General features: G+C 37.2%; 1 protein-coding gene across 2 annotated transcripts in view; it reads right to left on the reverse strand.

Moving 5' to 3' along the window:
* Positions 1-2,425: 2,425 nt before the first annotated feature.
* Positions 2,426-27,381, reverse strand: part of ttc13 (tetratricopeptide repeat domain 13) — an 82,251-nt gene continuing 57,295 nt past the window's right edge. The window contains exons 17-23 of one of the 2 annotated variants that reach the window (XM_039747673.1): positions 24,372-24,456; positions 21,484-21,590; positions 17,102-17,237; positions 13,632-13,711; positions 11,667-11,745; positions 9,037-9,116; positions 2,426-3,468 (exon numbers count right to left, since the gene is read on the reverse strand). In XM_039747673.1, the coding sequence (XP_039603607.1) occupies positions 3,354-3,468; positions 9,037-9,116; positions 11,667-11,745; positions 13,632-13,711; positions 17,102-17,237; positions 21,484-21,590; positions 24,372-24,456 (682 nt within the window). In that variant the 3' untranslated portion in view covers positions 2,426-3,353. Of the gene's footprint in view, positions 3,469-9,036; positions 9,117-11,666; positions 11,746-13,631; positions 13,712-17,101; positions 17,238-21,483; positions 21,594-24,371; positions 24,457-27,381 lie in introns of both variants that reach the window. The other variant, XM_039747672.1, reaches the window with a different exon arrangement.

A 27,381-nucleotide genomic window follows, 5' to 3' on the forward strand; every position in this document is an offset into this window, starting at 1 on the left:
CGACCATTTTGTACCATTTAATAAAAAGAAGAATTGTGCCTTCCAGAATAAAATGATTTTAATGCAGGACAATGCCCCATCCCATACTGCACAGAACACCATTGATTCCTTGGTTGTTTTGGGTGTTAAAAGAGAGAGAGAAAAAAAAAACAAACCAATGGTGTGACCACCATCATCCCCTCACCTCAATTCTATTGAGAACCTAGGAAGCATCCTTAAAAGATCGATCTATGAAGTGAGCAGCGGTATACCTGGAAGCAACAACTCTGTGTGTCAATACTTGCATCTTCAAATAAAATACAGGAAGAAACTATATATGGACATACAAGTTCAATGGCTGGGAGAGCTATTAAAGTCGTATTAGGGAAGGACTCGTATATTAATATGTAACGTTATCTGTAAGTACGGTTGTTTTGATCTATTTTTTTGGAAAATGTTCTGTTCATGCAGCAAATACAAAAGACTTTTGGTTTTGACTTCATTTTGATCTAATTAATTTGGAACAATGTATTTGGTGTTCTTTTAAAAATATAAAAACAGATGTTATCAGTAATAACATCCACATGATAAAAAAAATTACTATAAGTAAGAAGTCCTTAATCACAGTTTGTTTTTCCTAAACAACTAATGGAATGTGCAGAATAATTTAGAACACAATGTAGATTACAGCTGCACAAATGTGGTTATGTTAATTATTACTGAATAATGAAAGGTGTTTTCTGATTAATATTATAAAAATTTGGTAATACTTTAGCTTAGGTACTCCAAAAATGCATCTGTTAGTCATTTACTATTGTGTAATAAGACTTTAACAAACACTTCTTTGGGTCTTCATAACAGCACAAGCGTAAGTGAAGTGTTTCTTCATCTCCGCAGTGTGACCTACTAACAAAAAACTTTGGTGTGGCCTGAGGTGGTTTAACTGAGGAGATGCATTTCTCTCGATATTACATATTTAGTAGAAGACCTGTGAATCCTTCATATTAATAAGTCATTTTATTAGCATCATGTCAACATGCCACACTGTGCAGCGATGAATAAACCATCTATTGATTTTTTTTTATGTGTTATGAAGACCAAAAAGATGCCTTTGTTAATGTTTTGTTACAGAAAAGTAAATGAGTAAAAGATGCATTTTTGCAGTACCTAAACTAAAGTGTTAGCAAAAAGAATTATATAAAATGTAATGGGGACCTAAAAGCTTAGTGTGGGATGATTTCATTGTAAGTGCAAACTCACAGTCTGATTTTACTAAACTGGAACAAATGTGAAAAACTTATAGAACAGCAAGCATGTTAAGTTATTTTGAATCAAACCTCTGAACACTCTTGGCCAAAAATAATTACAACTCTAATAGCAATCAAACTAAAATGACCACATTTTTATGAAAATGCTATGATTATTTGATGAATTAAAAAAAAAAAACACACAAATAACAGACAGTTCACTGTGTCAAATGAAATTTCATGATAACAGACTTCCCATGAAGCCTCCTTATACTATTCAGCTTTAACTTGGTTTTTACATCTTCTTATAATGTACTTGATTGGTAAATATTTTTCATAGCCAAACTGAAGGCTCACTGTTTGTCAGTGACTTTTTATAACTAATGCTGAATGCAAAATGAAACAGATTTTTTATGAAGAAGTATCTTCAATGTTTGGGATTCCCTTCATTATTGAATATACCTCACTTGCAAAACAAAGTAATGTATTACTTGGGCAATGTAACTTCATCAGTTTCTCTGTCTGTGAGCGGTAGTACTTCCTGACCTCATTACAGGGCTCAGAGCAGACAGTCAGTACAAAAAATCATGAAGCTCCAAATATGTCAAAGGTGTGGTGGCAGAAGAAATCACAAAAAAAAAAAATACTGCAGGAAAAGCATGAAGGTTGATTAAAAAAATTAAGATTTACAATTACAAGAATTTTTTTTTTTACTGTGCTTCTATGTGAGGCACATCTTGTCACATTCTGCTGGTTTGTAAAAATCAAAAGGGGTCAATTTTTGATCACCATAAAGGCTTGAGGTTGAAACAACCCTTCCACAAGTTCCTTCTTTTCCCAGATATTATGGCATCCTCCAACAGAGCAGATAGTGCTCGATTTTTTTGTGTTGGTGTTTCAAAATGGAAGTGCAAACATAAAAAAGAAACAAAACCCTGCCAATTCATACCTGCTAAGAATAGGTTAGACAGGCCTTCTACTCCATAATTCAATCGAGGGTCACAGTGATAAACTGCCTTTGCCGGATAACATGCACTCTTAAAACTAAATATACTGAAGAGTCCCCCTAGATTTCTGTTAATCTGGATAGTTCAGTCCATGCGACCTTGTGTAGCTGTGGTGGTGTAGAGTGACAGACTCATATTTATACGTAGATACTAAATTGATATTTCTGGACACCTGAAAAAGGCATCAAAATATAGACAGAAGAAAACTCTCAGTTTATTAACCACACATTTTCAGATTTGAACAGAGCAGCCACCTTTTCTCAAATTTATTTTAAACTGTTACTAAGTGATTCAGTTGCACAGTCAGAATAATGAAAACAAAACCATTTTTCTAGATGACCGCTTACACCCATGTCTTCAAGTAACATTTTTCTTTTCTGTTCACAGTAATCCCTTAAATAACCATTTAAACTTCAATTTAATCTGTAATAGCTTGTGAGAAGAAGAAAGTGGAACACGCTTGTCAAACTTCTTGCAGTGCAAGAACACCACATTAAATAAAATCATTACGGAAAACATCTGCATAGACTGCCATTAAATATCTCCTTTGCTTATGTCCTCAACCTGCCGTTTTAAGTGGAACCCCGCTTTTAGTACTCAGATTTGTTATCCAAGTCCTACTGAAATTAAATAAAGCAACTAAACATTTTATATGCACTCCTGCATGGAGCAGTCCACATCTCCAGGCATTGTTTTGTCTTCAAATGAACATCATTTTAAGATTTATGAAAATCAATGGATATCTGAGATCAATAAATCTTTATAAAATGGTAGATCAAATAAAAGTTAAATATAATCCCATTCCTTTAGAAACATATGGAGGAGGTGAATTGTACAGTAAATACTAGTGAAAAGTATGCATTTGTCAAAAACTTGTGTTTGACTTTCCGTGGTGTCTACTTATATTTTCAGCAGTTGCCTGTAAAATCTTCATCAAAGCAGCAATTTCAGCAGAGAAAACAGAGATATCTAAATCAGCAATCCATGGCTTGTGTTGGCAGATCCCAAAACACTAGAAAACATTCTTTAATCCTTCACCTGAGATGACACCATGTCATGAGACTGGAGTGCAATAAGCTGCATATACCTAATAGTCCTTTGATTGTGGGAGGATTCAACGTTAGGACTTTGCCTGACAGTGAGATGTGGCTTCTGTGTTCAGAACTTCAATCATTGTTCTTATAGTCGGAAATGTCTCTGCTACTGATGGAAGGCTCTGATACCATGTTGGAAGGCTTTTAAAAGAGATGGGGAAAAAATGGGTTAGCTCAGTATCTTAACACATATACTAGTATTTGTACATGTCATTTCTCTCGCCAAGTCCACCTCCAGTATCTCATAATATCATTATCTCAAACATTTAATTTGTACAGTTCAAAGTGAATCATAGTTTGAGTCCCTCAAAAACAATGCACAATAGGCTTTCATCCAGGCTGTTACTCCAGCCTGCTTTCATCGGTTTCTGTCCTCTGTATTTATTCTACTGTCTATGTCTAATGAGTCATTTAAATTGCATGTATATCAAGAAAAGAGTTATTTTTTGGTACTGCTGGTGTAGAGACTCCAATAGCCTTTTAAAGGAAATCTTCTCCAGAGCTATTGAATCCCTGCCACTGGCATATTACTCCTATGACCCAATCTTCAGCTTTTATATTTTTAGCTAGCAAACACACAACAAAGAAGCAAGGACTGCAAAATGAATTTAACAAAGCTGCAAGTTATTTTTTTAGCCTGGTTCCTTGCTGTTGTTGCCTGTTGATTTCACTAAATTGCTTTTCTACCTAGAGCCGTAAAAAAAACAGGTCGGGATTATGGATATCTGCCCTTGTTTCAATTTTAACTTCCATTATGTTGCAGGAGTTCAAAGTTATGCTACTCAGTTCATGTCTGGTTAAAAAAAAAACATGTTGATGAAAGAACTTGTTCAGACACTGTGATTACAATTTTTTATTTTTTTTTTTACTATTCAGAAGCCTAAGACCGATAAAATTACAAAGAGGCAGTAGTAGTCTGTGACATATGGTCACAAGTGTAATGTGCAGTGAAATTCTCACTTGTATGTCTCCGGCTCCATGGTATAAAAATTTATAGAGTAGCCACTTCTGCATGAGGTGTTCCACCAGTAGGACACCGCCATATTTCAAAGTTATTGTGTGTTTCAATAAACCCACTAGTCAATTAAAAACAATAATGGTATTTTTACATATCCATGGGCATCTTCTTTCAAATAAATCCCAAGCTTCAATGTTGTCTGCTATCTTTCATTAATAAAACCTGTGATTTTAACACTTATATACAGAGGTCAGCAGTGCGTCACGGTTGAATGAATCTGTTCTATTAACGATCCCACCTACGTCGAGCTGCATACAGTGTAAGACACGAGAGGAGAGGTTCAGGGCATCCCAACAATGTATGGCTGTCTACAACTGGTCAATTGTTCTACAAGTCATGGCTGTGTGTAAAAGGCAAGACATAGGTTGTGTATGTGACATCTAATCTTTAGGTGTACACACAAGCTGCTGTGAGTCTGCGTGAGGATTGCTTATTTGATATGCGATACGACTTGCAGTCTGTACTACAGAAATGTCTTCTTCAAAAATACAGAAAATATATGGTTGAGGAAGTGCTAGAAAGGTTACAGAATGCTAGTGATACGGAATATGAAGACCCGGAGTTCCAGTTTTGACCACATAGAATGAGGAGTTAGGACTTGACGCTATGTTTGAATTTTAATTATTGCTTAATATAACTTTGAAACACTGAGGTGTACAATTTTACAATTCAAGTGCCTTGGGTTCAACTATCATATTTAGAGCTGTCTGCTGTACATTCTTAGTTTTCTGAGCATTGTTCTTCCAGTTTCAACTTAAGAGTACAGTCGCTGTACCGGCTTAGAAATTTCACTAACAGTGCAAACTTTCATAGGGGCCTGCCCTTCATTCAAATGTACTTGTATTGCACCACACTACACTGCCACTCAGTTTCACACGGGGCACAGACCACCAACCTTGATTGAATGTCACTGAATAGTAATTGAATTGAATAGTCCTCCTTTAATCAAATGTCACTGTTCTAACTCCACTGTTTCTGAGTATGCCAGTTTTCAACTAGCATTGCAAAAATGTGCTGTTTAGGTTGACTGAGCACAGTATGAATGGTTTAGATGTTATGTGTGTGCCTATCCTGGGCTGTTTCTTGCCCTGCACCTAAAGCTGCCAAGAAAGACATTGTCCCCAGCACTAGAAGAAGCTGGTAAGAAAATGTACATATGCATTTAGTTTATTCTAGATGTGAAATGCAAGCAATGATGCAACAACAACAAAATGAAAAAATAAACAAATAAAAACACACTAAACCTTTGTGCGGCAACTGCAATAGGAGGAAGGAGAAGATGTGTGAATTGTAGCACAAAATGTCAGGCTTCTTTCAGTCTAGTGGTAAATGGAAATTGTTTTGAGGACTGGCATGAAAAGTAAAGGTACATAATTATACGTATATATTTATACTAGCAAACTACCCGCGCTTCGCAGCAGCGAAGTACTGCCTTAAAATTTTTATTAAGAAGAAAATTAAACCGTTTTAAACTGGGGAAAAATATACCAATAATTATTTGTTAAGGATCTCTTTGTATACCACATTGTCAGTTCGGCCCTCCGGTTGTAATATGACCAAGCTGTGCGCTGAGCTGACTCTTGAGCATGCAACGTACAGTTGGCCATGTAAAAATTAATCTTGTCTCAAATCTCACAGCTTGGATTGCTGCTGTCATAATCAGTTTGAGTTTCATGGTTTGTTTCAATTATGACAGTATTTGCAGGACTTGTGTTGAAGTGACATTCGGCATCTGTCAAGTGTTGTAAGCATACAACCGGTTTCATCGATAACTTCACATCCAGCTTTTGAGAATTTAAACATTCATAAACATCAAAGTGTCCACTACTGAAATCGTCACTTGTGAATCTAAGATGTTTAAGAGGCACTGGCAGTTGTCCAAAGGTGTAAAATATTTGGCCATTTCGGTACACTTGAAAGCGACAACCGAACAATTCAGTGGCAGCCATCAACTCACATGCAGAACCATAGGTGAAGGGCTGAAGCATTTCACTCTTATAGTGCTCCTGTGTAGTATAATTATCTCCTGTACCGTCATCAGTACACACCTTAAACCTGTCCCAGTCATTCAATACATAAGACACAATGTTCCTCCGGATATGAAGAGTGAGCCTGATACGGCCGTGCAATATGTAACAAAGAGAATGGAAAAGGCAGTTGCCATCTGCGGGCACGGAAACCACTCGGTAAGTGACAGTTCTTTGATCGATGGCGATCACCTTGATAGACATGTTAATAGGGGTATGGTGGGAACAATAAAAGAAATGGGTACCTGAACAATGTAAAGTAAGTCTAAAATACCTACACAATAACTATAATCGTAATAAATGAACCATAAAACAGCGGGGAAGCCGTGGATTAAATAAAAAGGCTGTAGTTATCAGCAGGGAGACGTGAATCCCGTGGCGAAGCAAGGAAGGGAATGTAGAGATCGGAGCGACGGACGGCCTTATATAGGGAGGCAGCCAACAACGTGGGAGGCGTTGGGATGGGGAACCCAATGCCGCCTCACATGGAGACCGAGCTGCAGGCTATGGACATATATATGTACGTAAGTAGGATTCAGTTAGAGTTGGGAATTCGCGTAAATTTCTTGAAGATGGGCCCATAAGTAACAAAGACCGTTGGAAAGTTCAATATGGCAGCCGACAGTGGCGTCATACCACTGAAATAAGTATGTACATCGGTTTCGGTTAGCACAGGGAAGCCGTCTACCAAATTTCGTGAAGATGGGGCCATAAATAAGAAAGTTCAACATGGCGAACATTGTCGACCATTATGACCGTTACGCATAGAATTTTGAAATGAAACCTGCTTAACTTTTGTAAGTAAGCTGTAAGAAATGAGCCTGCCAAATTTCAGCCTTCTACCTAAATGGGAAGCTGGAGAATTAGTGACGTTGCAAAGTTCAATATGGCGGCCGACAGTGGCATCATACCACCGAAATAAGTACGTACATCGGTTTCAGTTAGCGCATTGAAGCCGCCTACCAAAATTCGTGAAGATGGGGCCATAAATAAGAAAGTTCAAAATGGCGGACGTTGTCGACTGTTATGACCGTTACGCATAGAATTTCGAAACAAAACCTACTTAACTTTTGTAAGTAAGTTGTAAGGAATGAGCCTGCAAAATTTCAGCCTTCTACCTACACGGGAAGTTGGAGAATTAGTGAGGGCTTTGCCTTTTATTAGTATAGATAAAGTGTGTGTATTACACACACACACACACATATATTTATATATATATTTATATATATATATATATATATATATATATTGTGGTTCCCGGCCGGGACGCCTAGGAGGACCGGAGAAGGGCTTGTGCCTCCTCCAGACTGCGAAGTGGCGTCCACCCTGGTTATGTTGGGGGCCTCGGGTAAAGGGCTTGGAAGCCTAGCCCTGTAGGGACCCGTGGCCACCGCCAGGCAGCGCCCCAGTGCCTGAATGTCCCGGGAGCCCAGCACTTCTGCCACACCAGGAAGTGCTGAGGGGAAGACGACAGGGGACACCCGGACAGCTTTCGGGTGCGCAGCCGGCACTTCCGCCACACTGGGGCTTGGCTTCGGAGGAATGCTGGGAAGCAGCTGGAGCCCATCCGGGTTCCCATTTAAGGCCAGGAAGGCATAAGGACCGTGAGGCCTGGACATTGGGGGAATTATTGCAAGAGGCACTGGGGAGTGCACGGTAAACTGTAAATATATATTGTAAATAAAGCGTGTGTGGTGAGAAACAACGATGTCCGTCTGCCTGTGTCCGGGTTCAAGTCCACAATCCATCCATCCATCCATCCATCCATATACATACAAACATACATACATACATGCATATATATAGTGGTCGGCTGAGAGGGACTGTGCCTTCCCCAGACCACGAGAGGGCAGCTGTCCTGGTTGGTATAGAGGCCACAGGAATGGACCATGGAAGCTCAACCCTATAGGGGCCCGTGGCCACCGCCAGGGGGAGCCCCACAAGTGAGGAGCCCTAGACGTCAGCACTTCCGTCACACCCGGAGGTGCTGGCAGAAGAAAGACTTGGGGTGATTAGTGGAAGGAATGGGTTGTGTGCGGGACTTGAAACTGTAAATATTGTAAATAAACGTGTGTGGGTTTAGAACTGTTGGTGTCTGCCTGTCTGTGCTTGGGCTGGTCTTTCACAATATATATATATATTTATATTTATATATCAATATATTAATATATATGTATACACACACACATTTTAAAAAAAAAAAAATAAAAAATGCAACTACGATACCTATTTTAAGAGAAATCTAAACTTTGTACAATGATAGTTGACAGATTGGGGCACAAAAAAGAAAACTGATTCATGGGTTGTGCATCATAAAATGTCTGTTATGTACAGTAAAGTCCACTTTTTTTTGGAGAGAAATTCCTAAAATGCCTACATTGTTTGTGTTTAATTTAGTTGATATTGGTGTGAAATGAAAGGTTTTTTGTCATATAGTCATTTGAAGCTTCCTGATTACATAAGCAGTATAATAGTCATTCATTTTTGGGTTATGTAATTTAGGGGCAATAATACAAAAATAACCCTATATTTGATGAGAAGTTATTTCTCAACTCATCATTTTTACTGCAATCAGACATTCATCAGAAATCCATGCAATAAACTATATGCATTCATTTGACACGTTTAAACATTTGAATTATTTTTATAAATTAACATTATTACCTTTTTAAGTGCATCCAACTTTTTGTTACTTTACTGAAGGCTTCTGGGTTGCTTGTCAACATTGCTTCAAAATCCACCAGCTTTTAAAAGAAAAAAAAACATTAGCCATGAGAGATATCATTTACAGTTGAAAATCTACAGAGAAAATTACCACAGTGTATTACATTTCCATTATGTACACAATAGATGCACTGTATTGAATTCTTTTGTCTTTGTGCACATAGTATGGCAGGCACGGTGTGATTGACGTACTCTTTGTTTCACTGCACAGACTCATTGATTGTTCCAAATTACAAGCTGGTATCTAAAGACTTTCTAACATTTCTCCTGATGCCTGGAGAGATCTGCACTAACCCATACAGATTCCACTGACATATTGACTTTGTGGGTTCCTGGATGGTACATCTTTATATATCTCCATGTTAAGTACATCGACATAGGGTTCCGTGTTAACTTTTGGTACAAGTTTTGTTCTCTAGTGCACTCTCTCAGTCTAAGATTACTCATACCAAATTATGTTAATTCAGGGGTTAACACACAATCTCTCACACTGGTTACTACATATTTAAAGCCTAACGCCACAGTAATGTCCCCAAGCATAAAAGTTTGCTCCTGACTTTTAAGTAATGGACGGCTACTCAAACCATAATTCAAAACAAATCCTGATGAAAAAAGAAAAACAGACAGAATAAATACAATCAGTGGCCACTGTATTAAGTCCACATATCCAGATCGCACTCCGTTTTAAATTCTTAAAGACATGAGTTTAGATGGTGCTGTTAATGTTCCCTGGTTATTCAGTAGTAGATTTTTTGACTGTCCATTCATGCTGTGAACTTCCTGTTTCAATTTATCTGTGGACTCTACATGCCACTGGAGCAAGCTGAATCACCGTCATGAACCAGTTTGTTATGATACATGTTTTGCACAAGTGTCTGTTTTATTTGAAAAAATAGACTGTGGCCATAAACAGATGCACATGATGTGTAAAAGGAATGCTATGGCTTTCAAAAGACACTCAGATGGTATTAAGAGGCCTAATGTGTGGAAAGAAAACATACTAAAACTTCACCTCTGTACCAGTGACACACAGAAGAATGGATCCATGAATGTATGATATCTATACCTTTTCTGAGCCTACGGCCTGCATGCCACAGCAAAAACTGGGATTTTTCCAATTCTTACCTGTCCAGTTTGGTGGTGAATATGTGCCAACTGCACTCTAATTTCCGATAGTTGGCAAGAGTCAAACTCTTCTGTTGCTGTTGCCAGTCCACTTCAATGTCCAACATTCCCTACATTCACAGATCCCTTTCTGTACCCCAGTGCTGTGAAGAGCTGTTATCTGAGAATTTGTGGCTTTCAAGTTAGCTTAAAAATCTGGTCAATCTTCTCTCATTATAAAAAAGCATTTTTTGCTTAAAGAAAGTTTCTTGTTTTGTTTTTTTGGCTTGTGGAACAGTAAACTTTAAAAGCAGTACGGTATAATCTCAGAAGTGATTTCCAAGAACAACTATGTCTGGCACCAGTAATCACACCACAGTCAGATTCACTTTGAGCACAAGTCTTTCCCATTCTCATGCTGGTTCAAACAACAGCTAAATTGCCTGAGTATGTCTGCATGCTTTATACAATGAGTTCTAGCTACATTATGTGCTGTTTAGCAGAGCAGATGATTTGTACTAGTAAGAACGTATACATAATATATTGGACACTAATAATGTAATCAGGTCTTTTTTATTTTTATTTTACCAAGCCATGTGATCATTCCCTTACAGTTGCCTGTGAAATGGAATAAGAACTGCTTAATGGCTGAAGAGAAATGAGAACAATGCTACCTCTGACAGAATTGACTTGATTATGTTACTTTAACAGGTTCAGTCTAAGCACTGGTACTGTCTTCCTCAACATATGTTACCAATTGTGGCAAATGACTCCTTCTTCAGGCTTTACTGTTGACTACCAGAAAAGCCATCACTGACCCAAACAATGCAACAGAAGATAGCTTTTAATTCAAAAGGGCACACAAATGCACTACCAATATAATCATTGGCTTATTTAAATTGAATAGGTTGGTTAACTGGTGCCATATGTAGATGTTGTTCCCACCTTATGCCCAATGATTATTGGAACAGGCTCCAGTTGTCCAATGACCCTGCTCTAAATAAGCAGGTGCAGTAGAAGGTTGGTATTACTGCACTATCTATGGTATTGCTATTGTTCAGTAATCAAATATTTCATTTCAGCAGTTTAACTGTTTATGCCAGATGCTGAGATACATTTTGGAGATAAGTGATGGCTGGCCATAGCTCAATCACATAATATAGTAAGGGCCTTTACAAGCTGAAGAATTAGTTCATGTATTTGACAATGTTGCAAAGTAGTATCCAGTTTTTCATTTGTAATTCTTAGGGTTGCTTTTGTTTCCTTATACAGATTTTCATGTATGCAATGAAAGTATGTTTCTTCAGGTCCCTGCATATCTCTGTTACAATAAATATAATGTTTAGAGAGGACCAATGGATATATGGAGCTATGTATATGGCTCTACTTGACACTGGGAGGAATAAGAAAAAAAGAAAGGTTTAATTAGTCACTCTGAAAAAACTAAACTACACCTAAAAACATACCTTTCCTTTGGGTATTCGTCCAATCACCTCTTTTCCACTGGCCATTAAAGCACCCATCAAAATTGAGTAAGCTACAACACTGGAAAAAACAGTTTTTATTAATATATAATAGAATTGATGTGCTGGTGACTGTGTCATAGTGGAACTAAATGGTCCCACATTAGCGCACTGTAAACAGAATGTCAAAACCTTCACATGGCACTTTTAAATCTCAGCTATTGAAAAATATAAACCTATACAAAATTATTTTATTCTAGTAAAGCCAATGCATAAATGCTATTGTGTTATTCTGATGACAAAGATAAGTTAAAAAAATACATTTACAGGCAAACATTTTGAATTTTAGATTACTTTTCAAGCTACTGCTATTATCTCCAGTGCAGGAAGAAGCCACAGGGTACAGAGCAGAAGCCGTGTCAGTACACTGAGCGGAATGGAATGGATTTTTTAAATTGAAAACGTTTATATGAACATTGGTTTTTGTATTTACCACACATTGAATTTAGTTACACTATTAAATGACTTTGCCTAATAACAATGAAAATATTACCTAAACATTAATAAAAAGTATTACCTAAATTTTGCTATGCTTATTGTATCCAATGGAGAAAAACCAAAAAATAGATACAAATTCCTGTAATATGAGCCAAATAAATTTGTAAACTTACAATTCTTAGAATTCAGTAATTCATTAAAATATTTTTTTCAAAATTGAGATCTTTCACAAATTAATGAGTTGGATCAGCCATTCAACCTCTCTTAAATTACATATGCCATTAAGTCCTTGCACACTGAAAAAGCTAGCTGTCCAAAGGGTTACCAATCAGAATTTTATCTAAAAAAAAAAAAAACAATCTCTTTGGATGTATGGCGATTGAATGTCCACTAAAATGCCTTAAAGGTGAAAAGAATGAGAAGAGATTGAAAGAGCTGAACCTGTTCAGTGTAAATAAATGGAGATAAAGACGTGACATAATTGAAGTGTTTAATGTTACAAAGAGAATTAGTAAAGTGGGTCCAGGCTGTTACTTTCAAATAGATTTTTTAACAAGAACATGGGAACACAGATGAAAACTTGTTGACAGCAAATTTTGCGCAAATGTTAGTAGTTTTTATTCACACAGAGAAAACAATCAGCAATTTGTGTGATAGATTGGGACTTACAAATTTTGACCAATTATTATTCTGGAGAATCTAGGTGAAAAGGATTGGTCAGCTTGTTGGGCATCCCTGCTTTCATCAAAATGTTCTAATATTGTAATGATTCTCTCCCTAAAACACCATGCCAGCCATCTAGAACTGTTTTTACCACGAAAAGTAAAGTATATTCCCTTGATAGATAAAAATCACAAACAAAGAATGGAAAGTCTACTGCTGTCTATTATCTCACATAATCAAATTGGATTTATAAATGGTAAACACTCATTCTTAAAGCCATAACATATACAGTATATTTAAAAATATTTCAAGATTGACCACATATTTGAGAATTATTACATAAAAAAATGAGTTCTTGAATAATTCGGGTCAGTCAAGTCAAGTGGCTTTAAGGAAGACAGAAGTTAGAGGTAAGGCTCAGTAAACGGGGCATCACAGAATGGTGGTATGTTGTGTGTTGATTAGCACAAGCATGTAAGAATTTGACACTACTCTGTACATGTGACAATAATTATCCTATAACCCTAAAATATATACACATCAAAAGCAACAAAGCCCCTCCTTAACTGTTGCCACCCCTAAAAGCAGAGAAAGCATTTGACAAGGATAAAGTAGATATCTGCCAAATAAATTTGCCTTCAGACATAAAATAATTATACAGTTCAAATTAGTTGAGTCTAAACTGAAGCCTCCTTTTATGCAAATGATATAAACTCTGAGGCCTTAAGGTGAGGCATTTGGCAATGTGGATTTAAAGTACAACTACATGTTCATGTATTTGCCAAAGAAAATGAAAACAATACATACCTTGAACCTCTTGAAAGAGGCATTAAATTATAGAAGTAATAGACCAGAGACAGGATAAGATTGCAAACAGCATCTGCATCCTAAAAACAGCGGAAATCATGATTATTTAATGTCCTTAGATTTTATAATTACTTTATTTTTTAAATGAAACTATACTTTTTTTTTTCTACACATGTACAACATGAAATTTATGAGCTCAAATTTAAAAAAATGTTTACATAGTGTAAAAAATAATTGCAAGCTAAAACCTTACACTTAAAAGGAAAAGTTTGGTCATTTTCAAGTCAAGGTTATTCATCATTGTACATATAAGTTTGTAACATGAAATTGCGTTCAAAAGTGAAGCATATTTTATAAATTAAAAACAAATAACTAGCCTGCTCTTGTGTTTTAAAATGGAGGTTATGGATACTTGGATCCCATTATAAAAAAATATCAAATACATCCATTTTTCAAGTCAAGTATTGACCTATGTCAAGATACATAATTATTGCAACACTTTGTATGCATGTTGTTTTAAGGAAAAAAAGCAAACAGTAAACCACTGTTGGGAATTTCAGTCATTTTAAAAGGAGACTGGCTATGCACCTCACTTTACTAAGTCTGTCTTCTTTGGCAGCTCTGTACAGGGTCATAACTAGCAATGAATGCTGATGCCCAGTTGAGAAATGCCATTACAGATTTCGAGACAACAAGACTATAATAACTAAAACCACACAATCGCTTACAGTGTAAATCTTTTCACTATACTTAAGTTTTTGCAAAGATACTGCCTGTTGCTATTAAATTGTTAAAGCATGTGTGTGCTTTGGTGAGGGAGAATATTGAGCAGGCATGCAACCAGGGCTTGAAGTAGGGTGGTACGCATCAGTGCAGCGAACCTCCATTTTTGTTTCATCAGCAGAGTACATGCAGTAAATGGTGGTGTACCGGCACCTCGCATTTAGACTGCCAGTTCCAAACAATCCCTGACAGGGCACCACTGGATGAACACTCACCCACTATTGGGCCACTTTAGCAATGCCAATTCACCTAGCCTGTATGTGTTTGGACAGAAGGAAGAAAATGGAGAGCATGCTAACTTCACACAGGGAACACCCAGCATGCAACCCCCATTCTCCTTTACTGCAAGACTGTGCCTCCCAATAATAATAACACTTGGTATTATTTTTGCTATCTTCAATATCCCCTGTCCATGAATGTATTCGTATTTTTTCTTTACTATAGGCAAAATAATAATAATCATAATCCATCTGTCTCCTTAACCTGTTTATCCAGGGCAGGGTTGCAGGGCAGCTGGAGCATACTGCAGCTATCATAGGGCACAAGGCAGAAACAACACCTGGATGATGATGATAATGTTGTAATGTTCTAATAATAATAACATCATCATAATTGCTGCCCTCAATATCTACAATTAATCTATTCATATTTTTTTATGCTACAGACAATAATAAGTATAAAAATAATTCTCATATTCCTATGGATGGTCCGTATAACATCAAACGTCTCCTTATCTTTTAGACACACTCTACAGGGGATGTTATTCCTGAACAAGGATTGAGAAGCATTAACATATATGCAGTATCCTCCACTATTATTGGCATCCCTTGTAATAATTAGTAAGAAGGGTTAGAAAAAATTTTCTGCTGAAGAACCATTATCTTACACTGAAAAAATGAGAAACATCTGACTTTTAACTGAAACAAGGAGGAGACGCAAACCCAGATTTCCTTAGCCAACCATCATCGTGACAAAGAAAAGAGAACACTCAATCCAACTGTGGGAGAAGTGTATTCCCCTTCATAACTCTGGAAATGGTTATAAAAAAAATAGCAACTCGCCTGAAAATGTGCATTTCGACAGTTAGGGCAATAATAAAATAGTGGTCATCAACTGGAACTGTGACAAACTTGCCTGGAAGAAGACCGAAGTTTATTTTACCCCCACATACAGTGAGAAGGATGGTAAGAGAGGCAATAAGATCACCAAGGATCACTGTTGGGGAATTGTAAGAAAAAGTAAAGTCCTGGGGTTATCAAGTCTCTATTTGGAAGGTATACCAGAAGGGAAGCCTTTTCTGTCAGTTATCCACAAACATAAGCACCTGGAATTTGTAAAACGTTACTACAACTTTGACTGGAACTGTGTTATATGGTCTGATGAAACAAAAAATTAAGTTTTTGGCAATAAACGCACAAAGTGTGTTTGGTGTAAAAAGAAGGATGGCTATAATGAATAGAACCTTGTCCCAACTGAGAAATATGGTAGAGATTCTGTGATGGTGTAGGGCTGGTTTTCCTCCAGAGGTCCTTGAAACAATGTTAGGGTACATGGTATCATGGATTTCATAAAATATCAGGAGGTTTTAAATCAAAATCTAGCTGCCGCTGCCAGGAAACTAAAACTGGGTTGTCATTGGATCTTCCAGTAGGATAATGATCCAAAACACATGTCCAAATCAACCCTGCAACGGTTAACTGACCAGAAAATCAAAGTTCTGCCATGGCCATCTCAGTCCCCTGACCTGAACCTTATTGAAAACCTGTGGAGTGAGCTAAAGAGGAGAGTATGTGGGAAAGGGCCTAGGACCCTGGATGATCTGGAGAGATGATGTAAAGAAGAATGGTCTCAGATGCAATGCTCTGTATTCTCCAACCTTATAAAAGGTTACAAGAGAAGACCATGTGTTGTTATATTGGCAAAGGGAGGCTGTACAAAGTATTAAATGCAGGCGTGCCAACAATTGTGGCACATGTGTTTTTGTTAAAAGTATTTATTTTTTGATGGGGGCTTTGTTTTTCTTTGAATGACCTTGTTTCAATTAAAAGTCAGATGTTTCTCATTTGTTCAGTGCAATGGTTCTTCATTGCACAGTGATTTTTTTTCTAACCCTTCTTACTAATTTTTACAAGTGGATTATAGTGGAGGGCACTGCATGTGAGACAATGTCAGTTTCCACAGCACCAACACTGTATATGAATGGCTTGTTGACCACAAACAAATAATGGTGGAATTCTTCCCTCCATATTTGCCATTCCTAAATCCCACAGAGAAATTCTATTCAGCCTAAATGTGGAAAAGTATATGTCCATCAACCATACAACAAAGTTTGTGTAATCATCATTAATGATGCATATAGTGACATCACAAATGAGTCCTGTAGAGGATGGCTGTAGCATTCAAGAAGATTCTACCCATAATCCATAGCTACAGAAAATATAAGGTGTGAGGAAGACAAAAACATGTGACCACATAAAAGCAAAAGAATAGATCTGAAGTGAGATAAATCTTTGAAAAAATGTTTTACTGTACATTGCAGCACATTTTGTGTTGACCTGTTTTACAGTTCTCATGATTGTGAAGAAATACAGAATAAGAAAAACAGATGTATACCAATCAGGGTAAGTTTTGGCCAAACCAGTTTTTGAAAAAGGACAAATACTTTAAAAAGTGAATATCAACTGTACCCCTAGTTCAGCAGAGAGTATCAAGGCCTTTCCTTTGGCAGTTAGATCTTTGTATAGTGATTCAATCTCTAACTGGTAATGCTGTGTTCTTTCTTCAGTAGTTTGTGTTTCCACAGAAAATAACATATTTCCAACTCTGTTAAAACAAAAAGAATACGCGCCATCACTCAACACAAAGTACAAATGATGGGGTCTTTTATCAACTTATGTGCAAATACAAACATTGCAGGATAAAATATAAAAACAATATTTTCCTAACTTTTTACATATTCATCATTGAGCGTATTCCAATTTGTGAATTACTAAATTGGCCCAATGGTGCTCACTAAGAAATGGTTTTAAAAATTTTGTGGTCCAAGCACATTCTGTCTGTATGTCTGTTCGCTTTTCACGAGAGAAGTACATAACAGATTTGGATCTGGCTTTCTTCTATAATTTGCTTGAACTTTCTGGTTTATTTTGCGACTTCTCTCATCGCGCCAAGTACCATAGTTTGCTCGTGGTACCGATGTACTTATGCAAATCTAACAGAGTGGCTGTGGGTCGAGAGCAGGGAGGTAGGGCCTTCTTCATTCACTCACCAGCCTCTGTTCGAGTTAGTCTACGTCTCACCACGTGTTGGAGTGCACCTTGCCTCCACTTAGCTAGTGATACCTGTTTGTTCAACAGACATTATCATCTACAGATTGTCAAGAGGTAACGTTTGACGTTTTTGAGAGAAAGATCAGAGCTTCATGTGTTTTAGAGGGTTATGGTTAAGATGAGCATTTCTTCACAGCACTGTACACGCTATCACAGCAGAAAGGCACCCGTCACCAACACGTCTGGTGTACTGAATGAGAGACAACTTCCTGCTATTTGTGTAACAGTACAAGCAGGCTTGCTATTGAGAATGAATAGGGGGCGGGGAGGGGGGGGGTTCTTCACTCGCTCACCACACAGTCACCTCCACTACAGTATGCTGCCTGGAGTGTCGGCCACCGAGAACGAACACGGTGCGGCCAAAGGCGGGCAGTGAATCGTCCACCACCGCCCCAAATCAACAGGCAGCCATCCGAGGCACACTACAATGCTACCCGCTGCCGCCCGTTCACCATCAATGGCCTCCGTTCAGCCACAACCGGGGCACTGCTTGCAGCATCACCAGAGAATGAACGGGGCAGCCGTGTGTGGTGGGCGGGCAGTGAAATGCCCCCCTCCGCTCCATCAAGCCTGCGTCCAGTAAGGAGCAGTAGCTGCTGCGGCGGCATAGTGGGCAGGCAGCGATCCGCCTCATCAAGCCTCTGTTCTGCACATGAGCGATAGCTGTGCCCCTGGTGACTATGGACCACGGTTCACTGCTTGCCACTGGGAGCTGCCCGAGGGACACTACACTGCGCGAGCAGCAAAATCACCCCCCCTCCAGCCTCTGTCCAGCCACCGCTTGCAGCGTCCCCAGGTCGAAGATGACGGAGCAGCAGTTACTGAGGCGCATGCATCACAGTTGCAGCCCAGTTCGTAAGTCGGATGTCCGTAACCTGGGAACTACCTGTATGTATGTATTATATATATATATATATATATATATATATATATATATATATATATATATATATATATATATACATACACACAGTGGTGTGAAAAACTATTTGCCCCCTTCCTGACTTCTTATTCTTTTGCATGTTTGTCACACAAAATGTTTCTGATCATCAAACACATTTAACCAATAGTCAAATATAAAACAAGTAAACACAAAATGCAGTTTTTAAATGATGGTTTTTATTATTTAGGGAGAAAAAAAAAAATCCAAACCTACATGGCCCTGTGTGAAAAAGTAATTGCCCCTGAACCTAATAACTGGTTGGGCCACCCTTAGCAGCAATAACTGCAATCAAGCATTTGCGATAACTTGCAATGAGTCTTTTACAGCGCTCTGGAGGAATTTTGGCCCACTCATCTTTGCAGAATTGTTGTAATTCAGCTTTATTTGAGAGTTTTCTAGCATGAACCGCCTTTTTAAGGTCATGCCATAGCATCTCAATTGGATTCAGGTCAGGACTTTGACTAGGCCACTCCAAAGTCTTCATTTTGTTTTTCTTCAGCCATTCAGAGGTAGATTTGCTGGTGTGTTTTGAGTCATTGTCCTGTTGCAGCACCCAAGATCGCTTCAGCTTGAGTTGATGAACAGATGGCCGGACATTCTCCCCAGGATATTTTGGTAGACAGTAGAATTCATGGTTCCATCTATCACAGCAAGCCTTCCAGGTCCTGAAGCAGCAAGACAACCCCAGACCATCACACTACCACCACCATATTTTACTGTTGGTATGATGTTCTTTTTCTGAAATGCTGTGTTCCTTTTACACCAGATGTAACAGGACATTTGCCTTCCAAAAAGTTCAACTTTTGTCTCATCAGTCCACAAGGTTTTTTCCCAAAAGTCTTGGAAATCACTGAGATGTTTCTTAGCAAAATTGAGACGAGCTCTAATGTTCTTTTTGCTTAACAGTGGTTTGCGTCTTGGAAATCTGCCATGCAGGCGGTTTTGCCCAGTCTCTTTCTTATGGTGGAGTCGTGAACACTGACCTTAATTGAGGCAAGTGAGGCCTGCAGTTCTTTAGATGTTGTCCTGGGGTCTTTTGTGACCTCTCGGATGAGTCGTCTCTGCGCTCTTGGGGTAATTTTGGTCGGCTGGCCACTCCTGGAAAGGTTCACCACTGTTCCATGTTTTTGCCATTTGTGGATAATGGCTCTCACTGTAGTTCACTGGAGTCCCAAAGCTTTAGAAATGGCTTTATAACCTTTACCAGACTGATAGATCTCAATTACTTCTGTTCTCATTTGTTCCTGAATTTCTTTGGATCTTGGCATGATGTCTAGCTTTTGAGGTGCTTTTGGTCTACATCTCTGTGTCAGGCAGCTCCTATTTAAGTGATTTCTTGATTGAAACAGGTGTGGCAGTAATCGGGCCTGGGGGTGGCTGCGGAAATTGAACTCAGGTGTGATACACCACAGTTAGGTTATTTTTAACAAGGGGCAATTACTTTTTCACACAGGGCCATGTAGGTTTGGATTTTTTCTCCTAAATAATAAAACCATCATTTAAAAACTGCATTTTGTGTTTACTTGTGTTATATTTGACTAATGGTTAAATGTGTTTAATGATCAAAAACATTTTGTGTGACAAACATGCAAAAGAATAAGAAATCAGGAAGGGGCAAATAGTTTTCACACCACTGTGTGTATATATATATATATATATATATATATATATATATATATGTGTGTGTGTGTGTATGTGACAGTTGAATGGCTGTAGCTCAAACTGTACAATTAGTTATCTCAAAATTAGAGATACTTTTACAATACATACTGTATAATATACATTTAAATATATATTACCACAGTATTTCTGTGTTCTGGCTGGGCCACAAGTAGCTTAATTCAACCTCTCTCTCTCTCTCTCATGTGTGGTCATATTCTATAAAACATGTTGTTTGGCTACAGGCATGCAGATTCGTCATGCTGTGATGAAAGACAGCCAACCATTCTGTTCCTCCAATTTCAATAGCAGGCCAATATTACCACATCTTTTTGCCCACTTGATTAGCCTTGAGTTGTATTGCACAAAATGTTGTGAAATATAGTATTGTTTACTGTCCCCAGAAAGTGATGCAATGTAGAAGGCATCTGCTGAATTTAGCTTAGAATTTATGCTGTGGCTAAAATAACCCAGACACCTGTTTTACTTCTGTCTCAGGCACATTACTTTGCAGTTCTGTTTCTATGGCATCTTTATTTTTAAACAAACAAAAGAAAGGAATTATATAATAAATGCAATCTTTAAAAAATCCATATAATTGATATTGTTCCTAATAAAACAGGGCCTAAATTACAATGAAACAGGGGGACCTGCCATCCTCAGAACTTACTACATGTTTTTCACAAGCAGGAGAAGGAAGGCTAATGGGATTTGTACTCTTTGTTATAATGAAAAATAATATAATTAGTTAAAAGTGACGAAAAGTGGATTTGCACAGCCTAATATGGTCTTGTGTTGTCTTACCTTCAATTATTTACTTAGTTTACTGACTGTTCTTTTTCAAGTAAAGACATTTAAATTAACTAACAATAAAAAAAGATGTCTAAAGCTTCACTGGTTCATTTCAAAGGCATATGGATAATGTAATCCGAAGACAAAACAAATTAATATATTTATTTATATTTATTTTTGTACATCCGTGGCACTTCAGTGAGTCTGTTTCCTGTTTTAAAATCATCAAACAGTAAGTACGATTACTTGTTAAAGACAAAATATGCATAAAGTGCGTAATAAATGCAGGATTAAGATGATGACTGGAGGGGGGAGTACTTTGTACATACAGTTGCAATCAACTTACCTGTCTCCAGTAATAGTTATTGTAAATCCATCATATTCCATTCCTGGCTCTCTTAGGCTTGGTACTTTTGTGTTCACTGTAAATCCATCTCTTGTTTTGCTGTTAAACTGCTTCATATATAACAAATGAGATCAATATACACCAAAACTTAGTAAATTGTAAAAACATTCTGTCTGCTCCACTGTTTCTGATCATTACAGCATTTTAAAAGAAAAACAGACACATGCTTAAACATGCACACTGGAAATAAGTGATGGAAAAATGCCCACAGTATATATATATTTATTCATTCATTCATTTTAAATCCACTTTTCCTTATAGTATAGTTTAAACATTTGGTATTACATATTACTGTCTCTGAATTAAAATCTTTCATATAATCTATTATTGCATTTATTAGCACTGTATTTAGTACACATCAATAGCATTTGGCATAACCCAAACAGCTAATAGCATGTATTGCAAAAAAAACCTCTCATTACATTATTGCTGCTGAATAGAAGTATAGAAAATTACATTTCAGACTAAAGTAGCATTATGTTTAAAAGGAGCGTAAACAACTAGTGCAGCTACAGGAATAATTTATAAAATTTCACAAATGGCATGACACCAGCCAGTTCTGCATTGCTGGAATTGACTGAATGGTTGAAATGGCTGAAGCATTGACTGAAATTCTACATCTGTTGCACTGCATGACTCTTGACCTACAGGCATTCCATTAGTAAAAATACATACATATTTTTAAAGCTGTTAAGGTTCTAGTTATACAGAGTAAACAGAAATGAAGTGTCACAACTTCCAAAATGAAAGGTGTAACATTTGCATATTCTATTAGTGTTGGTGTGGATTTGCATTAGGAATCTCTCAAAGAGTTCACCTCAGTTTCTTGTTAAGTGACTGCCATCTTTAAATTGGAAAAGTGTGAATTTGTGTTGGATTGTGTATGTATGCATATATCCTGGGATGAACTGGCATCCTGGCTTGTTGCCACTGCTGTAATATTCTTTGGCTCCTTATGATAAATAACGGAAATATCAAGTTTTAAAGACAGACATTTGTTTAGATAATTATATGCAACAGAACTGATATTATCAAGTAAAGTCCAGTAACACAGAATTAGAAGTAGTATCCTGCCATAGTAATGAAACTGGGATGTTATGTAACATTGGCCAAAGTAGTAGCAGTAAGAAACTTTCAGTTTTACTAAAAATGTTATTAAGTTGCCAAATGCCAGAGAAGTTGCACTTAAAACAATATTTACTTTAATCTATAGGTGGCAAAATTAAAACAAGCCCCAAACTAAACCTGTTATATAGTTAAAATGTTTGTTAATGACATAAATAAGACACTTTTTTCTTGGAGAAAAGAAAAAAAAAAGTGTATATACTGTAATTTTGACTTTCAAAGTAATTATTAATCACCTTCAAGAGGTGCCGGGAATATTCCAATATCCACGAACATACTGCAAACTATGGCACAAAACCTCCTCTTACACCATTTAAGAAATACAAGAGGCACACGAAAAGTCTGTCAATGCAAACAGTTACTTCAATGAAATCTAACAAATAACATCAGTTTCTCTTTGATTTGATATGGAAAGATGGGGAAATCCATCCCATGTTGTAGGAAGTGATAAGCTCTGCTTTAAAAAAGTCGCTTGAAAAGAATAATTTACTGTGTTTACTTTCTATTCTTTCTTGTTAGTTTTGCATTCAAAAAGATGAACTATACAACTTAAAACTGAATTTAATTCTTTTTGATATTTAGCCTGGCTTGTGTTATTATCCCACATCACACCATATCATATCATTTTATAACCATGCTTTAAGCTTAAGCATGGTCATGGAGGGCCTGAAGCCTATCCTAGCAAGCATAGGGTTGTTATACAGTAACAATCCTCTGGACAAGATGTCAGTCCATTGCAGGGTGAATACCCTCATCTACATATGCAAGAGCCAATTTAGCAAAAACAATACACCTAACCTGCTCGTCTTTGCAGTGTGGGAGGAAACCCAAAAAATGCAAACTCCGTACAGGGAGGACCCAGGACGTAAACCCTGGTTTATCTTTTGTGAGGCAACAGTGCTACAACTGGGCTACCGTTTTACCATTTCTTCAGCTCTGCATTGTTCCGCTAATACGCACTACATATCTCACTGATGTACTATGTAATTAACAATAAACTAAATGCCAAAATGAACAGTGTAAATTATTAATAAATCAAGTATAAATGTACTAAGAGTCCTTGAAAACACCAGGCAAAGTAGCATTCTTTACTATTGGTCTTCAAAACAATAACAAGGTGAGCAAATAGCTAGCGTACAACCCAACAAGTTCACTGGAAAGATATTTTTGTAGTTTGTGCATTTTAAAATTTAAAATATAAAATTAATAAATGAGTCTTCATTTTGAAAGACTAATTCAATTTGAGGAAAAAAACATAAATAAAGATTTTAACATGTTAATACTAGTTATAATGTTAAAATAGCCCATATACAATTCAAAAAGGAAGTCTGTGCTTTAATACTGTACTCTGTGTGGTTTAGGAACTACATTTAAAATTGGTAACCTGGACATGATATAAAGAATTAACATTTATTAGATCTGTGATAGGAGCAACAATCTACATATGTATCGGTACAGCTATTGTATAGGACATCAACTGCTTTCTTCAAAAGTATAAAAAAATTCCTAGAATCTCACTCGCTGGATAGTATTTAGAGCTAAAGCTAAACTACTAACAGTACAATCTGCATTGACCATATTATTCCTAAGTACAGTGGTAACAGATGCAGCATAGTCGAAACAGATGGTTGAAATCAAGGTGAAATGCACCTCAAGCAACATTTTAACCTTTCTACAGTGTATATTTCAAAAATGAATCAGACCTTCATAATAGGAAGTAGATCTTCAACTTTATTCACACCTTCCAAAGCTTGTCTCACTTCTACAAGGCCCCTTGGGTTATAAGCCCTGAAAAAAACAAGTTTTCCTTAAATAAGCTAATCGAATGTACAATCTTTTGCTTAAAGACAGATTAATTTATCAGTATACTTTAAAGAAAACCAAAAATATTGTATATCCAGAATTATCTGTTAGTGGCCAATGTGCAAGCTTGCGTTGAACCAAGCCATCATCTAAAACATTTGTTTTTGGTATATTAAAATTAAATAGTACACTGTGTGCACAATTATTAGGCAAGTTGTATTTCTGAGGATTAATTTTAATATGGAACAAATACAGTGCTATCAGTCAATGCAAAATGTTAATAAACCTGAAACCTAAATGATTTACAAAGGAAATGTGAGTGTGAACATTCTCAGGGGAATACATATGTGTGTACAGTTATTAGGCAATTCTGTGAGTGTGCAGAATTATTACGCAACTAAAGGAAAAACAAAAAATTTCCCATCTCAATTGTTTATTTTCATCTGTTAAAGTGAGAATAATAAGCAACTCAAAATTTACAAAGAAACATTTCTGACAATTCAAAAAAAAAAAATAAAAAAAACAGTGACCCTTCTTTTCAATGACAATCATAAGCCTTACATTCATAGAGTCTGTCAGTTTCTTGATCAACTTTTTGTGCAGCAGCAATCACAGCCTCCCAGACACTGTTTAGAGAAGTGTACTGTTTTCCTTTCACCTTAAATCTCCCATTTAAGAAGGACCCACAAGGTCTCAATAGAGTTTAGGTCAGGTGAGGAAGGGCGCCATGTCATTATTCTTTGAACTTTAAGGCCTTTACTGGCTAGCCACACAGTGGAGTGCTTCGATGCATGTGATGGAGCATTGTCCTGCATAAAAATCATGGTCTTCTTGAAAGATGCAGACTTTTTCCTGTACCACTGCTTGAAGAAAGTGTCTTCTAAAAAAATGGCAGTAGGTTTGGGAGTTGATTTTGAGTCCATCTTCAACCCTAAAAAGGACCAAATAGCTCATCTTTTATAATACCAGCTCATATCAGTACCTCACCTCCACCTTGCTGGGGTCTGAGTCAAAGTGGAGCTCTGTGCCCATTACTAAACCAGCCACGGGCCAACCCATCTGGTCTGTCAAGAGTCACTCTCATTTCCTCAATCCATAAAAACTTTGAAAAATCTGTTTTCAGATATTTCATGGCCCAGTCTTGACGTTTCAACTTATATGTTTTGTTCAGGGGTGGTCGGGTTTCAGCCCTCCTTACCTTGGCCATGTCTCTGAGCACTGAACATCTTGTACTTCTGAGCACTCTAAGTTGCAGTTCTGGAATATGACAGCACTGGAGGATAATGAGTTCCTGGTAGCTTCACATTTGATCCGTCTTAAATCTTTGGCAGTTAATTTGCGTCTTTTCTTCTCAACACATTTCTTGTGACTCTGATGGTTCTGGGATCACGCCACAATACCTTAGCAGTTTCAAGAGTTCTGAAAGACTTTTTACAGTTTTTGACTTTTCAGAGTAAGTTAAATCTCGTTTTGGCCCATTTTGCCATAGGAAAACAAACTGCTTAATAATCATGCACACCTTGATATAAGGTGTTGATCTCCTTAGGCCACACCCTCCCTAACTACACAAATACACATCACCTGATATGCTTAAATCCAAAAGGCATTCAAGTTAATACAGCATGGAGTTGGAATATGCATAAAAATGAAAATATGGTCAAAATAATCACTTGCCAAATAATTTTGCACACAGTGCAAAAAAGTCGGGCATCTATAAAATCAGGCACAAGCACATAGCTTGAAGGGGACAAGTGCTGAATGCATTTTTTGCAAATGCATACAAGGTGCCTGGAAGAATTCATAACAAAATTAAATAATTCATTCCACATTTGCTGGTTTAATTTTAAAATGTGCACTTTACAACTGACAACTACGCAGGGTAGACATGGCAGCCACTTTTAAAAGCAAGGGATAAAACAGCTCAAAAGCAGCACTTACAGCAAAAAAGGAAGGTGCTCAGGGACCGTCAGTCCATCAGCACGCACCAACACACTGCAAGTGCTCGCTGTACATGCTCCATCAAAATAGTGGATTAAGGCACAGTAGTGACATGTCTGTGTTATCTGTCAATTCACCAATGGCTAGAGAAATATGAACAGTCTGACTGACTCTATCACCTAACTATGAAGACACAAACACAATGTGCTATAGCTGCAGCTGATAGAGTCACCCGTTTCATAGATTCAGTATTGTTGTCCATTGATTGATCATTAGCTGCATGAATAAAATGCCCACACCACATTCTTTAAATACCTCCACATCAGTAAAGGTGTTATTGTGTTTAACCAGTGTCTATGTAGCTTGGAGTTCATTGTTACTGAGCTAGTGAATGGGTGAGTACTTCCCTGCTGTGACCGTAGTTTGCTTTTAAGGCCTCAACTTTCCTCTGCAAGGCATCAGACCTCACTGGCGGTGCAATGCTTCTGCAGATAGTGGCTCTTTTATGACAGTGAATTTCACTGCAGTTCAGACAGGTTGGGTGACCATTTTAGAATGATGGAATTATAAAAAATACTTTTCATTACTGAGATGATGATTCTTAGTGTCAGTTTGCTGTTTATCATGTTTTGATAACTCACATGCAACAAGAATTTTGAACGATACTCTGTGGCTAATCAGTAAAGTTTACATGATTGAGTAAAACCACTATGTTTTTGTTTTATGTTTTTCTAGAAATATGCATTGCTGTCAAAGAGAAAACAGCTATCAAACATACTGCTTTAAGCATAGTTAAAAATCAGGCCAACCCAAGGTATTATCATAGAAAACCATACAAAAATTTAAAATCTTTTAAACACTAAAGAAAGAAAAAAAGTGATTTTCATGAATTAAAAAATATTCACTTAAATGATTGAGCTTGCTCATTTCCAATAATACTAAAATGATACTTTATGATGATTATAATGATTT

This window comes from Polypterus senegalus, chromosome 3 (assembly GCF_016835505.1).
Source record: "Polypterus senegalus isolate Bchr_013 chromosome 3, ASM1683550v1, whole genome shotgun sequence".
NCBI lineage: Eukaryota > Metazoa > Chordata > Cladistia > Polypteriformes > Polypteridae > Polypterus > Polypterus senegalus.